At 39.5% G+C, this 17,093-nt stretch overlaps 3 protein-coding genes across 3 annotated transcripts; 2 read left to right on the forward strand and 1 right to left on the reverse strand.

The window, feature by feature from the left end:
* Positions 1–705: 705 nt before the first annotated feature.
* Positions 706–7,610, forward strand: asdurf (ASNSD1 upstream open reading frame). Its single transcript, XM_071528401.1, has 5 exons — positions 706–762; positions 6,730–6,747; positions 6,991–7,044; positions 7,298–7,373; positions 7,473–7,610. Exons 1-5 carry the CDS (start codon positions 706–708, stop codon positions 7,511–7,513), a joined length of 246 nt encoding a protein of 81 aa, XP_071384502.1. The 3' UTR covers positions 7,514–7,610.
* Positions 7,548–10,503, forward strand: asnsd1 (asparagine synthetase domain containing 1). The gene is made up of 3 exons (XM_071528399.1): positions 7,548–8,960; positions 9,154–9,335; positions 10,257–10,503. The coding sequence occupies exons 1-3, from the start codon at positions 7,548–7,550 to the stop codon at positions 10,501–10,503; spliced, it is 1,842 nt and encodes a 613-aa protein (XP_071384500.1).
* A 217-nt stretch (positions 10,504–10,720) lies between these two features.
* Positions 10,721–16,537, reverse strand: LOC139651477 (uncharacterized). Its single transcript, XM_071528400.1, has 8 exons — positions 16,239–16,537; positions 15,087–15,176; positions 13,420–13,499; positions 13,204–13,319; positions 12,257–12,354; positions 11,553–11,621; positions 11,395–11,453; positions 10,721–10,852 (listed from the first exon to the last, which is right to left on the reverse strand). Exons 1-8 carry the CDS (start codon positions 16,428–16,430, stop codon positions 10,732–10,734), a joined length of 825 nt encoding a protein of 274 aa, XP_071384501.1. The 5' UTR covers positions 16,431–16,537; the 3' UTR covers positions 10,721–10,731.
* Between the last annotated feature and the right edge of the window lie 556 nt (positions 16,538–17,093).

The raw sequence follows: 17,093 nt of genomic DNA on the forward strand, positions 1-17,093 counted from the left end.
CCCTCCTCCTCCTCCTCCTCCTCTTCTTCCTCCAACACACACACACTGCTGCTGTAAATATGGATGTTAGTCACCTGGCCTGGTTGAATAAGAATTCAAACACATAACAGAACGGTCCAGCAAATAAGAAGGTGTGCTACTGTGTGTGTGTGTGTGTTTTTTTTTAATTACAGGAATGATGAGAAGCAATTAAACGCCAATCAATAACTGATAAGAGATGTGTTGTTCTCCAGAGAGATCCTGTCTCATTACATATGTATATAGGTTATGGTGTTCCTGCTCTGCTCCTAACTGTGTTTCCCTAACTTGCGGAAGGGAATATTGTTGAGAGACTGGTTTGTGTGTTTTTGTACTCTCCTACTGGTTACTTACTCTTGCTCCCTTACTCTCTTAGTGGTTTTCTTTACTGATTGAAACAGAATATAGATGTTTACTGCAGCCACCTGTCTCAGTTACAGCAGTTTACGGTCCCTTTCAGTCTGTTGCTGAGTCAAAGTGGTTAAATTAGGTCAGATTTACACAGAAACTGTGTCACTAATTTAAATGCTGCCTATCTGAGGAGGGATTTGATTGGCTGATTCATTTTAGTGCCATGAAGCAAGATGGTCGTTTTTTAGCTCCACCTTTGCTGAATCCTGTAATATAATGTGATAGTTTGATTAAATTAATGTCCTGGTGTAACTTTTACTTTCATATTATATGTGAATGGATTCTGAGAAAATGCAGAAGCAGGAAGAAGGAGTAAATAGAAGAGAGCAAAGAGTTTGCAAAAAGTTAAAGATTAACTGAGCTGCTACATGCGTGTGATGCCACACTACACACTGTGCAAAACTGCCATCGAAATTAAACTCCAACATTTTATCTCAGCAACAAGAAAAACCAAGTCATCCCCTGACCTTGAGGAGCTATTTACCAAGAAAATGTCTGTTGCAATCCCAGCACTGCCATGGACAAAGATAATACAAAGCACACATTTGGATGACTTGCATTTGTCCATGTATGTCAACAGAACAGAATCATAGCTGTAATTGCTAGGTGTGTGGATGAGCGCTCTTTGGCTTGCATCCATAAAAAGTAATAACAAACACCGGCTCACTGATCACTGCCTCATATATTCCATTCAAATTCACATTGTAGCTGGATGTACAGTAGAATATAAAAGGCTATTGTCTGCAGTTTTGTAGCTCCTCAGCCCTCTGAAGACTCACATTTAATGTTTGAAACAGGACTAGTATGTCCCACTCAAGCAGAAGTACTGTTACATTGCTGATATTTTACTTAAGTAGAAGTAAAAGTACTGAAGTAAAAGTAAGACCTACTGAAGTAAAAGTAAAAAAGTAGTTCATTTAAAATTAGAAAAGAGAACATTGTTAGCTGTGATCTTTCACATGCATTTCTAAAAGGACGAGAGGACAGAGTTCAAACTAGATTCCTTCATTGGGAAAATTTGGAAATTACAAAATTAAGTGCACAAACAAAGTAAAAACAAACTCTTCTCTTCTTTGCTGACTGACTGTTTTCAAATTGTGCAAATAGCTCCACAATTTGTCAATTTACGATGGTTCAGTTTCCGATGCTGATGCAGAGCCACAACATCTGTACTCTGTTATGGATGTGATTTAAAATGGAGCAAAGTACAATACTTCAGTAAAAATGTACTTAAGTAAGAGTAAAATTACGGACTTAAATATTCAAGTACAAGTACACAAAAAAGCTACTCAATTACAGTAATGAGAGTAGATGTAATTAGTTACTTCCACCCTTGCATCTAACAATAGACTCAAGTGAAGTGGCTTGGCTTTTAATTTGACTGGTCTTTATTAATAACACGTTAGTTAGTATTCTGTGAGTGTGGTAGCTGGTTTTTTGTTGTTTTCGAGGACGGAACTGTATTGCATTGGTCAGTTGCCTGACAAGCAGCTGGTTTCCTCTCCTTAATTTGATCCAGACCAGTTTCTAGATTTATTCTGTCTTCCACCAAGATTAAGTCTTTTATTTTAGGTGGATCTGAGGTACATAAGAAGGTCTTTTTGGTTCCTTTTGTGCATATTCTCACAGTGAAACTCTACATGCATTCAATGTGCAAGTATAGTACTATACTGCATGCTGATCATTCCAGTTTCTTGATATTATCCCTAGGTAATGTGCCATGAAAGCTTAAGTATGGCAACGCAAATTCACTCAAATCAGTTGCCCCAATCTCCCCAACACACACACACACACACACACACACACACGCACAAACACCAAAAACTTCAGTTGTATCCACCCGAATGAGGACACACGCTGAAACAGAGCCAGCTATTGCTTCATGTGTGATATTTCCATTGCAATCACAGTGATCTAATAAACATTCATTATATCCAATCCTTTTACAACATAATGTGAAATGTGATACCAACTTAGACCCCAAACTTGGATATTTGTTAAGTATCAGTTATACCTTAAGTATACACCCACGGGCTTTAAAGCTTTTGCAACTTTCTTACACCGTTCTAAATACAGTCCATTCTGCTCTAATGCTTACAGATAATGTGCACATAAAAACATTTACTGCTTCAAAATGTACTGAAAAGTCACATGCAGCTGTCATATAACGTATGTTGTATGAAGTGGCATGTCAACTAGTTTTAGAACAAAAATCGTCTCCCATCTTTTGACTTGCAGAGGCAAGACTATCCTCTTTTTTATTTGGATTGAGGATTTGGTTTCTCAGGGATGTGCAGCTATGTCATTGCACAACTCTCTCAAACAATAGTTGGCTTTCCTAACTTGAACTAAAACAGAAGAAAAACCAAATGTGCAGAATGCATTACAATGGGTGTTGTCTGTCTTACTGGATTTTATTTAGTATTGTTCTGTATTGTTTGTGACTCTGTTTTGAAAAGTGCTGCACAAATATAGTTTCTTCTACTTCTTCTTCTGCTGCTGCTGCTGCTTCTTCTTCTTACTGTTATTATTATCATTATTAGTTATAGTAGTGTGTATTGTTTAGTTCTAATGCAGGATTGTACATCTTATTAAAACCTCATTAGCATACAACCTTTAGCTTTTGAGACAACCAGCATTGCATTGAGTGCCAGTATTGTCTATTTTTACCCTGTATGACATAGTTATAGTGTAGTCATTATCCAAATATGATCATTGTATTTTAGTAGCAGTACTGTGTGAATGCACATTCATGTAACATGTTATCTCCCCATTGTGCTCCAAACCCATGCTGTTGATGACATTCAACCTGCAGACAAACACAAGAAGAGATTCTGATTCATTCTTCTCACACATGTGGACGGCAAACACCTAGCTGGATTTTGTAAATTTTTATTTGTACCACAAGCAACAAATACTCTGCCTAGTCTCCCTGCATGAGGGAGCATGTAACTTTGTTTATAAGCACATATTTTGAGCCAAGTGACGACAATAGGCATCTGTAGGCCATTGTGATCTATTCATGGATTACAGAGAGAAGCTCGGCCGTTTGAAAGTCTGCAGCTATTGAGGAGGTAAAAACAGATTACCAGCGGCTCTATTAGTGGGCCGGTGTGTCAGCCGGGCTCAGGTACCTGTCATCAGCGGTCAGACGTGTGCTGTGTCATTTTGTGGTCATGTGACCTGCAGGCATGTCTTCCTGACAGGATCCCTTTTAGCTCCGGCTGTGGAACAACATGTCTGTTTACGTCGGCTAAATTTGTACTTCCAGGACGAAAATACGAGCATGACTTGCCGGTTGCGGCCTCGATCGTCTGATGCTCACAAGCCGCAGCGTGAAGAAGGGATGGGAGGTGGAGGTGGAGGTGGGGGTTGAAATCTAAACCTAAAGCACCATGTGTACCAGGCTGGATCTGATTACTCATGAAGCATCTATTCTTCAGAAGACATGCAGGGCTTCTGTTTTCTGCACGGCTTTTGTTTTGAGCTCTCTCACCCTGCTGCAATAGAGCTAAAAGATGGGCAGTGTGATTCCCCAGTCCAGCTGAACCTCTATTATCTTTGGTTCAGACAATTCAATGAGTGTGACTTTGAATAACTTGTGAGGTCTACCAGAAACTCAAGACACTGGATACAGTCAGAGTTACCACTCCATTTGAGCTACGGGTAACCAAAGAGTCCTTAGAAACAATGATTATAATTATTACCTTTAGCCATTTTTGGAACATAACAGAGTCACTGGCTTATTGTTTCTGTGGCTCCACCACTTTGATGTGTGCCTGACAGCTTTTCCTCAGCCGGCCAGAGAACGATAAACATCAAAGGTCACTGTCTGGCGGTGACCTGGCCATCTTCCCCAAATGACAGTCCTGCTTTCCCGGGAACAAAAAAGTGTAAACACCTGACAGCTGTTTCAGATCAATACTGAAACATCACGGCTCACTGGGCAGCAGACCAACGTGAGACCTCAGACAGGTGTGTTTGTCTGTCACATTACAGAAAGCAGTGTCCGGTAGGTGCTTGACCGCCCCGCTGGACCCACATCAACATTGTGTCATCAGGGGTAATTTCTCTTCTCTTCACCAGTTGTTGACCTCTGTGAGCTGGGTGAATCTCACATGCTCAAAAATATCTCTGTAATTGAAAATGTGAACGCAAAGGAATTATAGTGTGTAGACTGGGAGGCTGAAGGGTAGAGAAGAGGCACTTTGTGACCAGGAAGTCACCGGTTTGATTCCCAACACCAGCTGGGATAATCTGGATGGGGGGAAATGGATTGAGTTTAAGCTTTCTCCTCCCTCAACAACTACTGCAAACATTTCCATTGAGCAATAACCAGCCGCTTCAGTGGGACTGCTCATGAGAAAAGGCAAGGAATCTGCACACTACTTGAAATCAAAAAGGCTAAAAAGTATTTTCACACCATTCTCTGCTCACCAAAATGTGCAAAAAGTGCAGAAGTGCAGATAAATGTTTCGATACTACATCTTCATCAGTGTCTTACCAGATCCAATATCAGAACCCATTATATAGGTAAAAGACAGTCACATGACACATAGCCACACCTTGTGAATTATTATCCAGGTTCTATATTACAAAGAGGATATATAGCATACAAAACAAATACATGAGAAGTGTCTTCTTCATAACAAAATATCTTCTCTATAGGCAATCTCCTTGATTATATAGTAGTATTAGTGGTATTAAGACAAAAGTATGCATAGAATAATCCTTAAATGTACAAGTAGAGATACATAGATTATAAAAAAAGGCATTGAAGGGACAATTCTTTATTCAATCCCTGATGTTGTAAAGTCTTTAGATAAAAAAAATACAGCAGTTCAACCAGGTAGAAACAAACAACAACCACTATCGCCACAAGAGGGAATATTTAATTATATGTAAGTGATTTTTCAGTCTATCTCGTCATCTGACTTGAGTTTCCACTTTGGTAGGGGAACAGTAGAGTTCTTGTTTTCACAACTCGAAGGGAAAACCAGCCGATGCCTCTGCAATTATATTTTTGTGTGAAATGCGAAGCAAAAAATTGGAAATCAGTCTTTAAATTTCCTCCAGTGATATGTCAGCAGGGGTTGTGCATTGATACAGACTTACTGAGGTCATCTGGTCTAAAGCTATCTAAATATTCAATATGGCATGACACCATATTTGACCTTTGACCCCTAGAAAATTAAACTGATGATTAAGGAGGTCATTTCTGAGTTTTTATTTGATCTCTTCCCTTTTCCCACAAGAGGCCTCTTTCCAGGCTGTCCATGTAAATAAGAATTTGTACTTACAGTAAGTGACCTGCCTGGTAAAATAAAGGTAAAATAAATAAAATAAAATAAAATACAAAAGTGCATTCAGAGTTACAGAGCTTGATTTGGTCGATATAAAGAAGCAGGTTTTACTCTGCAAGATAAAATATGATTAAATGGATTTCATTACTGAGTGAAGTTTCAGAGAGATTTCAGGGATTTTAGATAGTTGAAGACTAATTTAATTGTTTAATTGTTAGGGAGGAAAGGAGAGAGGGGAGCGAGGTGAAAGTTTAGGGCTGATAAAGGGATTTTGTGTGTAAGTGTCCACACACACACAATCCTACAATTAAAGCATGGCTGACATAAGGAGGGTGGATTAAGAACAATTTATCTGAAGAAATACATGAATCTAACTCTGTATCTTCTTTTAAGAGGCAACTGAAAACTCACTTTTATAGACTTGCATCCATTTGTTTTATGTTATGATTGTATTGTTGTTTAGTATTGCATTGAAATTAGGCAGTCGTCATTTGTCCGTATGTTTGCTGCACCTTGTAACTTTCCCAATGTAAGTCTTATATGTGAATGTGTGTTTTTTTTATTCCTTTAATTGAGCAACATGTTGTACCTGTGTAAGAAAAGTGCCATAGCAATACCGTTTATCGTCATTATTATTAAGTGTAAATGGCAGATGGTGTTTTTATGAATTGCTCAGAGATAAAAGTTTGCCAACTCAAGTGAAGTAGGCGTAAAGAAAGTAAAGAAAAAATTGCTCGTGTGTAAAAAAGTGAGAAATAGCGTCACTTTTACCAGTAGGGGGCAGCAAAAGAAAAACTCAAATGCTCACTGGACCCGGAAGTACATTATTCACCCAGCATGTGTTTATGGTTTACTTCTGAGCTGGTTCAGTTTGGTTAGTTTCAACTAGATTTATACAAGCTGTAATTTGTGTTTGTCAACGTAAACCTTTTTACCAAAAATGTCTTCTAAAACCCGAGATAACGAAAATAGTTTTGAAGGACAGTCAACGATCAAGGAGGAATTAAACAAAAAGGTAACGTTAGCCAAACATTGTAGCTAACAAATGTTAGCTAGATAACAGCTATATTTATAATGTGTTTTTATCTCTGATGAAGTGAACAATAAGTGGATTCGTTTTGGTTCACAATTTGACTATTTTTGAGTACAGACTCTTATAGGAACTATATAAACTATATAAATAATCTGTTAGCAACTTTAATTTGATGCCAAAGAAGTTATCATTTTACCAAATCTGTGAAATTGTTTGTTGCTACAGATCAAGGAGCAGAAGGTTGTAGTGGACGAGCTGTCCAATCTGAGGAAAAACAGGGTGAGTAGCCTTGTGTTGAAGGAAATATAGCCAAAGTCTGACTGGTGTTAAATGTATTTAGGATGTTATTGTGCTTTGATGACTAGGAAAATAAACTTTATAATAGCAAGTTACAAAGTGATTCACAAAAAGAAGGCAGTAACAAAAGACAGCAAATACAACACATAATAGCATGAAAGATTAAAAGTAAAGGAACCAGGAGTTTAAGTTGTCTTTTTTACTTTAATGCATGTTACACCTTTAATTTTTTCAGAAAGTCTTCGTCCAGCAGCGCAACAGTAACATTTTCTTCCTGGCAGACAGAGGACAGACACTTAGTTCATGCAAAAGTAAGTTGAAAACCCAAACCTAGAGTAAAGGACGATAATTTTAATGGTTTAACTAAATGATAAAGGCATATAGTAACATGTGAAACTCTCTGTCCACAGAGGATTTGGACAACATGAAAAGGGAACTGCAGGACATGTAAAGCTGACACTATCTGCGAGACGTTCACCACAGCCATGTGTGGAATATTCTGTCTGCTGAGGCTGTCGGCCCCTCAGCCTGAGCCGGACAAAACCGTCTATGAACATTTGAAAAGAAGAGGACCCAACTCAAGTCAGGACCTCACCGTCACAGGCACCAATCTCTGCTATCGATGTGTATTCTCGGCCCACGTGCTTCACATGAGGGGCGTCCTGACCCCGCAGCCGGTCCGGGACGGCACCGGAAACGTCCTGGTGTGGAACGGGGAGGTTTTCGGAGGTTTGCCGGTGACGCCGGAGGAGAACGACACCGCCGTCCTCTCTCGGCAGCTGTCCGCCTGCAGCAAACCTGCAGAGATCCTGTCCGTCCTGTCCGCTATCCGGGGACCGTGGGCGTTCGTTTACTACCAGCAGGCCAGAGACTTCCTCTGGTTTGGCAGAGACTTCTTCGGCAGGCGGAGTTTGCTTTGGAAATCTGAGGCGGAGGGGAACACCTTGACTCTGACGTCTGTGGCCGCCTGTGCTTCTGGACTGGATCAGTCCGTGTGGCAAGAAGTCCCAGCAGTCGGTGTGTACAGGATTGATCTGAAAGCGGCTGCAGAAACCGGCTCAGTCACCTTTGAGGTTTATCCTTGGGCTCATGTGGGAGATGACCTCTTCTCTAGCTGCAGTGAAGCAAAGTGGGAGTCTCTTCCTAGAAGCTGCACTGCGGTGATGAACCAATCAGGCCTTGTCCTCACCTCACCTGTGTGCCCACTTAATATGTCGATCCCTCAGTTATTAAATGAGACAGAACTTCATCCGAATTCACATCCATCTGTTGACGATCTGGAGCAGTTGCTGGCGTGCAGGGAGCAAAACAAAGAGGTGAACAGTCTTGTCGATGTGCTCAGTGAGGCAGTACGGCGACGCGTTCAGTGTCTCCCTTTAGGAGTGCAAGATGATTCAGCACCTGCTAATGACCAAGCTGCTATTGCCATACTTTTCTCAGGAGGCATTGATTCAATGATTCTGGCTGCCTTGGCTGACCGTCACATACCTGCTCATCAGCCAATAGACCTTCTCAATGTAGCATTTAAACTGCAGGACCCAAAGACACAGAAAGAGTCCACAAAGAAACCGAAAAAGCACAAAAATAAGCCCACGGATTCTACGACTGTTCGAGCCGATTCCCAAACATCCGGCCCCTTTGATGTCCCAGACAGGATTACAGGAAAAGCCGGTCTCAAGGAATTACAGGACTTGAATCCCGAGAGAAGCTGGAATTTTGTCGAAATCAACGTAACACAGGAGGAGCTTCAGAAAATGCGGCAGGAGCGCATTTGTCATCTGGTGCACCCTTTGGAGACGGTGCTTGATGACAGCATTGGATGTGCTGTGTGGTTTGCAGCCAGAGGGACGGGGTTCCTCACTGAGGACGACCAGAAGCTCTTCACGTCGTCAGCAAAGGTGAAATTCACTGATCAAACATTGACCTTTCCAGGGACAAAGGCTTCTGAGAGCTATTTAACATTTACTAATGCATGGGATTTGATGCAACTATCTTTTGGGCTATATGAAAAAAACTGTTGGGGTCAAAGAGTTTTCACAATCCTCAACAACTGCATTAATTTGTTCATGTCTTGCTACTTTCTGCCTGCAGGTCATTTTGACAGGCATCGGAGCAGATGAGCAGCTGGCAGGATACTCCAGACACAGAGTCCGGTTTAAGATGTCCGGGCACGAGGGACTGATCCAGGAACTGGCCATGGAGCTGGGCAGGATCTCCTCGAGGAACCTGGGCCGAGACGACCGAGTGATAGGAGACCATGGGAAGGAAGCTAGGTAGGAGTGGAAGTTGTTTCATATTCTGGATGTACCTTGGCATTGGCATGAAATGAGTATTAAGTGCTGGAATGGCCTTAAACTGCTAAATAAATAAGAGTAAATGGCTTATGCAAAAGAAGTTGGTAGTATTATTGTAGAGGTAAAAGAAGTGGCCTTGGGATGGGGAGACTGCTGCTCAAATTAACAGTGTGGCTGGGAAAATGTGAGTTGGTGAGTCAGTGGTTAATACTGTCACGTCACAGCAAGAAACACTTAGGTTAAATCCCCTTTCTGTGTGGAGTTTGCCCCATGTTTGCTGGGGTTTTCTCCCACAGTCCAAAAACATGCAGATCAGGTGGTTTTCAGACTCTAAATTTCCCATAGTTATGAAAGTGTATAAGTGTCTATCTGCATTCGCCCTGCTGACCTGTCCAGGGTGTTTCTGTGCCTTCTGCCTCATGCATGCTGGGACTGTCAGTTCCATCCCCTGCTTGAGCAACTACTGTTGATTTATACTTGAGCAAAGCACTGAACACTACTTAAGCAGCCAGCCATAAAATGTTGTCGTTATATTGGGTGGAGTGTGAAGCAGCACATTGCTGAAAAAGTGCTTGTGTCCTCTCTCAGCCTGCGTCTGACAAATGGTAAACAAAAATTTAAGTATACAATATGAGACAGGCTTCATGTTTTTTATTGGAACATACAGTTAAGTAGCAACAGTATTAGCACAGCAATATGAAACCGGTTCTTTAGTGTTTACTGAAGGAATTGACTTTTCTGATCTAAAGATGCAAGTAAAGCTATTAATAGTGATTATATGCGTAAAAGTTTAAATGTTAGAGAAGTTGTACTTTCTGCACACTTTTTTTCTCTCAATTCCATTAATTGTCATATCACCACATTCAAGGGATTTGACAAATATCATTGTTTGCATTCTAGGTTCCCCTACTTGGACGAGGATGTGGTGAGCTACCTGAACTCCCTGCCTGTGTGGGAGAAGGCGGACTTGTCTCTGCCCCGGGGCGTCGGAGAGAAACTCCTCCTGCGGCTGGCGGCGAAGCGGCTGGGCCTCGGCTCCTCGGCCGTCCTGCCGAAGAGAGCCATGCAGTTCGGCTCCCGCATCGCCAAGCTGGAGAACAGCCGCGAAAAGGCTTCGGACAAATGCAAGAGACTCCTCACAGGGTAGACGAGTCATTAATTTTAATAGAAAGAATAGAACATTAATTTTAATAGAAAATGTACATTATAAAATTACAGTCAATAGATTTATGGTATATTTACAGTCATAATTCATATTTTACTTGTTTGTTACAGATTCTTAAGCTCGGCTAAGATGTAATTTTCCTGTGTTTGCCTTAAATGATTTTGCAACATGGCATAATAAAGATGGTGTTTTCCTAAATCTCTGTCTCCTCTACACCATGTAAGACTCAACATCTTGAAGTTTTTCTCTGAAATACAGGTCACAGTCAGTATAGGAAGGCAAGTTTCCAACATCGAAACGCCCAGAGATCTCATGGATGTAGACCGGCCTCCTGAAATAAAAAAAACACAAAACATTGGGCTAATTTATTAAGGAATACACTGACAAATTTATACAGAGTGCATTGCTGCATAATAGACAATAACTAGCCTTTAAAATGGATATCACAAGCAAAAAGGTTTTGTTTTGCAAATCTAATAGATGCATGCATCTTTTGATTTAAATTACATGTTCTGTTGATAAGCCATTGTAAAAGCAGGAAACCAAATTGGGTCTGGCTGTTTTGCAAAAATGTACTTTGCAGTGGGAAATTGCTTGGGTTGCCTCCATAATGAGCATTTAGATGTGAAATTCCTGACTCCTTGATTATTTCCTTCACAGGTTTTAGCTTAGTATCTTCATCGTTTTACATATATGTAAAATACTCAAACATGGCCTCAAGTGCTTCCAGGTCATGCTTTGTGTTCAAAGCCAAGAACCACTGACTTGAAAAAAGACAAGACCTATTGGATGCTGTGATGATGCTGCCAATAGAGACACTTGACAGTTTTTCACAGCTCAGTATTTTGGCTCAATTAGTGAGTGACGAATTACCTTGGAATGAGCCAAGACACAAAGTTTCCTGGAGCATCCTTTTCTTCAATAGGAGCTTCCTAAGGGGAAAAAAAAGTTGTGCATTATAGTTAAATTACAAAAGACACAAGTTATCCTGAATTCACATCACATGGAGGAATACTGATTATTTGATCTACCTTCTTTTCTTCAAGGAAGGCATCCAAGAGGAGAAGGCTTTTCTTTGAAAACAAATAGAAGCAGGGGCACTGCAAAACAAACAATAGAAATGATTAGGTGGGTTTTGCTTTTGATGCACTACATTTACACAGGAACAGACAATCTGATCAAAAGATGTGAGGTAAAAATACACACTTTAAGATATGGTGATTACATACAGTATTTGCTTACAAAAAATGCATTTATGACCAGTCCCACCACAGAAATATGTAACATGATGGTTTTACTGAAAGCTGCACACTAAGGCTTTAATCTCAAATTAATTGTCATATTGCCTGGTTGATTCATATTTCCAATTCATGGTCAAGAGATTTGATAGATCTTGTTGGCATTCTGTGTTCCCCGACTTGGATGAGGATGTGGTGAGCTACTCAGATTTCCCTATGTGTGTGTGTGTGTGTTGGATAACTCAAACAGAACAACAGGAATCACAAATTTGGCTGCATTTTTACGCTAGGATTTTGCATAAACTCAATCATCTCATGGCTTTTGAAACAAGAAAAATCTGTTTTCATGTAGAGTCTTCCTTGTTTGACAGCCATGCAAAAGTGTGAGCTGCACCACACAGAGTTAAAAATCTGATCTTTTGTGCCTGTGTGAATATAATCTTGCATCAGTGTACAGCAGAAGCTACTACTACTACTGCAGGTTACAGTGGACTTACTGCTCTCCTTGATTTCGTCTCAGAAGGAAGCGGCTTCTCCTTCATAAGGACGACCCGGAGATCTTCATCCACTTCCAGTATTCCATATTTACGGGTCTCTATTTAGAAACAGACACATAACACTGTAACAATCCATAACTACTTCTGAGCATGAAGCTGTGGTTGAATTTTGTTTTTTCTTGAAGATTATTACTTTTATAAGATAGTACAAAGTAGAGAGAGACAGGAAAGACTGGGAGAGAGAGAGAGAGAGGGGGATGACATGCGACAAAGGTCCTGAGCCAGATTTGAACCCAGGATGTGTTTGAAATTTTGGGCTGGAAATTTTGAGTGGGGAAGTGATGAGTGACTCTCTCCCTTAACTGCTATAGAGGAGCTTTGAAACACTGCATTTAACTAGGGCTGCAACTAACTTATTTTCATTATAGATCTCTTTTTTTTTCAATTAACTGATTAATCATTTAGTCTATAAAATGCCAAAAATAATGACAAATGCCCATCACAAGTTACCAGAGCCCAAAGTGATTCTTAAAATGTCTTACTTAGTCTGACCAGCTGCTAAAAATTCCTAAGTATAAATTTTATGATGATATGAAACAGAGAAAAACAAGCAAATCTTCGCATTTGTGAAGCTGTAACCAGCAAATGTTTGGTATCTTTACTTGATAAATGACTCAAAATTATTATCAGTTAATTTACTATCAATCGACTAATCCATTAATCAACCAATCGTTTCAGCACTACACTTTACCCAAAAATGCTACAGTGAAGCTGCTAAAATTTATGAATGTGAAGCAGGGTTTTAAATGTGTTTTAAATATTCCATATAGAAAAAGTTGTTTAGCATAAATGTTCTGAGCATTTCACATTCATCCTTCACATTTAGATGTTAGAGGCAGCACAGAAGCCACTTAGGTATGTAAATGCTGCAATAAAGGAGCACTCACCCTCATCTTTACACTGGTAGGAAAGCACTAGACAGCTCTCCTCACACTTTGCCTGTAGGTCAGAAAACCTCAGTTTGACTTTCCTGAGGCTGAAATCTTCTCTGAAGAGCGTGTCGCTGTTTCAGATGGAGAGAGAATTTTATCAGTTTGTCAGAAGCAGGACTTAAATTTGACATCTATATTAGAATTGTCAATGCATAAGTTCAGTGAACGCACCCTCCAATAACTATGATGTGATCTTCTATCTTGAAATGTTTTACTGCAAGCTGCAAGCAGGCCACCGCACCAAGACGCTCCTAGTGGGATAAGAGAGGTTCAGTTATTGAAAACAAAATGCTGGGATGCAACTGGATCCATTCCAATCTAAAGAACTCCATCCCTAAGCCCTAGTCCCTTCTCCTGTTCCTAACAAAAGAATATATTTAAACTCGTTATTGATCCCACAAGGTAAGGCCTGAGCACAAACAGTTGTACCAAACTGTCCTTGTGTTTGGAACATTATATAAATAGAATGTTCCAAACACAAGGACAGAGTTTGGTAAACATGCTTTTAGTCATCTTGGAATAATTTACAAAAGGAATTACAGCTGGACCATTTCATACCAATTTATGATTTTAAAATCCAGATTGCCGAACTGCTGCCTTAGGGATGCACATGCTTTTAAGGATGTATTAGGGTCTGAGATGTTTGTAATGTTTTTATCTGTTGATCTATTTAATTTCATATGTCATGTTTTGTTGTCTTTTATGTTTTATAATTCTGAAACAATGTATACTGCCTTCTTGGTGAGGGCTCACTTGAAAAAAAAGCAAATCTCCATGTGATGTCCCTGGTTAAAGAAAGGATAAATTAAAAACAATATATATATTGCACAGGTCATTCTTTTACTTTTAAGGGAGGACTTGTGGCTCATAAAAGGAACTATCTACTTGGACTCTTGCAAATTCTGAACCTCAGAAGGAGAAGTGAAATACACTAAAAATGTCCAGTTACGGTCAAAAGAGCCAAGATTTACTATTAAACTTCATGAACCTGAAACTAGTATTCAGTTACAGTAAGGTTGGCATGTGAGGCTGTTCATTGGGAAGTTAGAGGTTAAAGCTGCAGTCCAGCGTGGAATAAAGTCCACATCAATTTACATTTGCTTGAGGAAAAACATTAGAAAATTTCCATTGAAGTTTACAGGTACACTGATTCAAAGGTCTGTACTTCCTAGCACAAAAAACAAAGTTACCGTAGTTATGATGACTGTGAAACAGAGGTGTGACCGAGTCAACTTTGCACAAGTCCCAAGTCAGTCTTAAGTCTTGAGGCACAAGTCTAAATGTAGATTACCAAGTCAAGTCCATGTCATTAATGTCAAGTCTCATGTCTAAATGTAATTAAGAGTAAATTTAAGTAGAAGTGTGACCAAGTCAACTTTGCTCGAGTCCCAAGTCAGTCTCAAGTCCTCTAAAGTCTAAATGTAGAACACCAAGTCAAGTCAGAACAGATCAAGAGTCCAGTATCAATTTAATATCTGAAAGAAAACTAAATATCTAGGACTTTTCAATGTAATATGGTTTTAATAGGATAAAAACTTGGTAAGAGCATCATGAGTTTAATTTCTATAATCAGAAAACAGAATTTAAATTCAGTGGTCTGGTGGAACAAATCTCATCACTTTCAGTCTAAGTCATTTACACAAACACAAGATCATTTGTCAAGACTTTAGAAGCCTTTTCAAGTCATAAAAGTACAAGTCAAAGTCAGGTCCCAAGTCACAAGAACCCAAGTCAAGTCTCAAGTATTCTCTTCATGCATCAAGTCAAGTCTCAAGCAATTCAAATTGTGACTCGAGTCCCCTCTGCTGTGGAAATAATAATGATAAAACTTGATTTACCTCGTTGCTCCTTGTCTGATCGCTGAGGATCTTGACATTTGAGAACTCTGCTGCCCATTCTTCAAATGCAGCTTGGTAAAGAGCATTGGTCTGTAGAGGAGAGGATAACAGAGGAAAGAGGTCAACTCGGGTAAAACCTGCAGTGAAATTCTATTTTCTTGGCACATTTTATTTTATTATTCAATTGTCTAAATGTTTTCTTTGTAAATTCTTCATTTAAGACAAGCAGTAAAACGTATCCCAGGATTTTCCTTACTGTTGTGAAAGCCTATTTTAAGTAATTTCATTGATATGGGTTTCAATGGAGAGTTTTAGTGTCCCATGGTGTAAATATGGTTTCAGAGGCTTTTCAACCCTGGGAAGAAAAAGAAATTCAACAACCAAACAACCAAATACTTTGAAATTTAAAGATATGCAAATGTATCGGTATCAGCCTTCAAAAATATCGGTCTAACCCTAGTTTCAAAAACAAATTGTTTCACAGTCTGATGATCTTTCTTCTATACACTTCTATGCACTTCTTTGTAGTCTTTATTGCATTTTTATCATTTCTAAGATATATTGCTGCCCAGGGTATTTTATTTTATTAGATTTATTGTATCCTTTTACACTATGCTATTCAATAAACACTATACCAGTCAAAGGTTTGGACACACCTGATTGAATGTACTATGTTTTTCCATTAACTTAAAGCCATTTCGATCTAAAGGTTTATGCTTACATACTTGAAATTCCTTTCTAAGACAAATACAAATAGTAAAGTTGATGCCTATGTTTTAAATTATTTCCAAAGCCTTTGCCTTTCCATCAAAGCAAAGGGCGGCTGCTTTAAAGAATCTAAAATTTAAGATAGTTTTGATTTAACTGTTTCGTCACTGCATAACTTAATTCCATTTGTGTTATTTCATAGTTTTGATGTCTTTACTACTATTCTAAAATGTGAAAAATAGTAAAAAACAACAACAACAACAAAAAAAACAGAAACATGTGTGTCTGTCCAAACTTTTGACTGGTAACGTTAGTGTGTGATATGCCCCTGATCTCCTTTGGCTAGCACCGTTTGGGAGGTCACAGTCCACTTTCAGGTTGAACGTGTACTCGGTGTAACGTTACAACAGCATTACACTAGACTAGAGCACTAACGTTACTTACAACAACATAAATGCAGTCCACACACCCCGCGGCTGTCAGCGCATGGACCCAGTGTGAGATTAAAGCACAGCGGCCCACCGGCAGTAACGGCTTGGCGGTACCGGCCAGGTGTGTGAACCGCCCGCTGCTGTCGTTAGCGACATCTCTCTGGAGCCTGGTTCCGTATCCAGCGGCGAGAATAACTGCTTTCATTGAAATTTAAGCTAGGAGAGGCACTGCTGGCTAAAGTTGTTAACCGTTAGTGGGTTAAAAGAGACGTTATGAAACACTAGTCAACGGCGATGGAACTTCTAGTAAGCGGTTACTGCTAACGACAGAAACAAGTGTCAAGTTAGGAATTGAGATTTCAGCCTCTTCCGGGGGCCACCGTTCGAGCTGCACCGCGTACTTTTCAAAATAAAAGTCCGTTTTAAAAATGTTCCTTTTAGCTCCAGCATTTTTCACTAATGTCACGAATGTTAAGTAGCCATTTTAGAAATCAACTTTAAATAAATTAATTGACTTTCACTGATATGACTAGAAAGTAACTTATACTGAAAATGTTTTAAGAGATTGATGAAAAAACATGTTCTGGCATGACAGTATAGTAGTAAGCCTACTACTGTGGAAAAATACAAAATATTCATTGAGTTTATTTAAAATGTACTATGCTATTTTTTGTTGTTTTTTGTTTAATGTGATCTAGCTACCCAATAACGTTGAAGTAACTAAACACATCTAATCATAAATGCAAATACAGCTAGGTGAGTCAGATGAAGCTGAATGCCAGAATGTGTCAACTTAAAAATAGGGCTGACTAGTTGGTGCCTGGTCACAATAGCTGCAAAATGATTTAACGTGGCAAGGGGAACAGTC

The sequence above is a fragment of the Centroberyx affinis genome, unplaced genomic scaffold (assembly GCF_046629955.1).
Source record: "Centroberyx affinis isolate AG114_WGS23_722 - 3 ecotype Tasmania unplaced genomic scaffold, CSIRO-AGI_Caff_v1 ptg001669l_1, whole genome shotgun sequence".
Classification (NCBI taxonomy): Eukaryota; Metazoa; Chordata; class Actinopteri; order Beryciformes; family Berycidae; genus Centroberyx; species Centroberyx affinis.

Coding starts and splice junctions, on each gene's coding strand:
- asdurf (XM_071528401.1), top strand. CDS start 706: ATGGATTCTGAGAAAATGCAGAAGCAGGAAGAAGGAGTAAATAGAAGA. Junction 7,045..7,297: donor CCAATCTGAGGAAAAACAGG/GTGAGTAGCCTT, acceptor TAATTTTTTCAG/AAAGTCTTCGTCCAGCAGCG. Junction 7,374..7,472: donor GACACTTAGTTCATGCAAAA/GTAAGTTGAAAA, acceptor CTCTGTCCACAG/AGGATTTGGACAACATGAAA.
- asnsd1 (XM_071528399.1), top strand. CDS start 7,548: ATGTGTGGAATATTCTGTCTGCTGAGGCTGTCGGCCCCTCAGCCTGAG. Junction 8,961..9,153: donor TCTTCACGTCGTCAGCAAAG/GTGAAATTCACT, acceptor TTCTGCCTGCAG/GTCATTTTGACAGGCATCGG. Junction 9,336..10,256: donor GACCATGGGAAGGAAGCTAG/GTAGGAGTGGAA, acceptor TTTGCATTCTAG/GTTCCCCTACTTGGACGAGG.
- LOC139651477 (XM_071528400.1), bottom strand. CDS start 16,430: ATGAAAGCAGTTATTCTCGCCGCTGGATACGGAACCAGGCTCCAGAGA. Junction 13,500..15,086: donor ATCAGACAAGGAGCAACGAG/GTAAATCAAGTT, acceptor TTATCCCACTAG/GAGCGTCTTGGTGCGGTGGC. Junction 12,355..13,203: donor CTACCAGTGTAAAGATGAGG/GTGAGTGCTCCT, acceptor GTTTCTAAATAG/AGACCCGTAAATATGGAATA.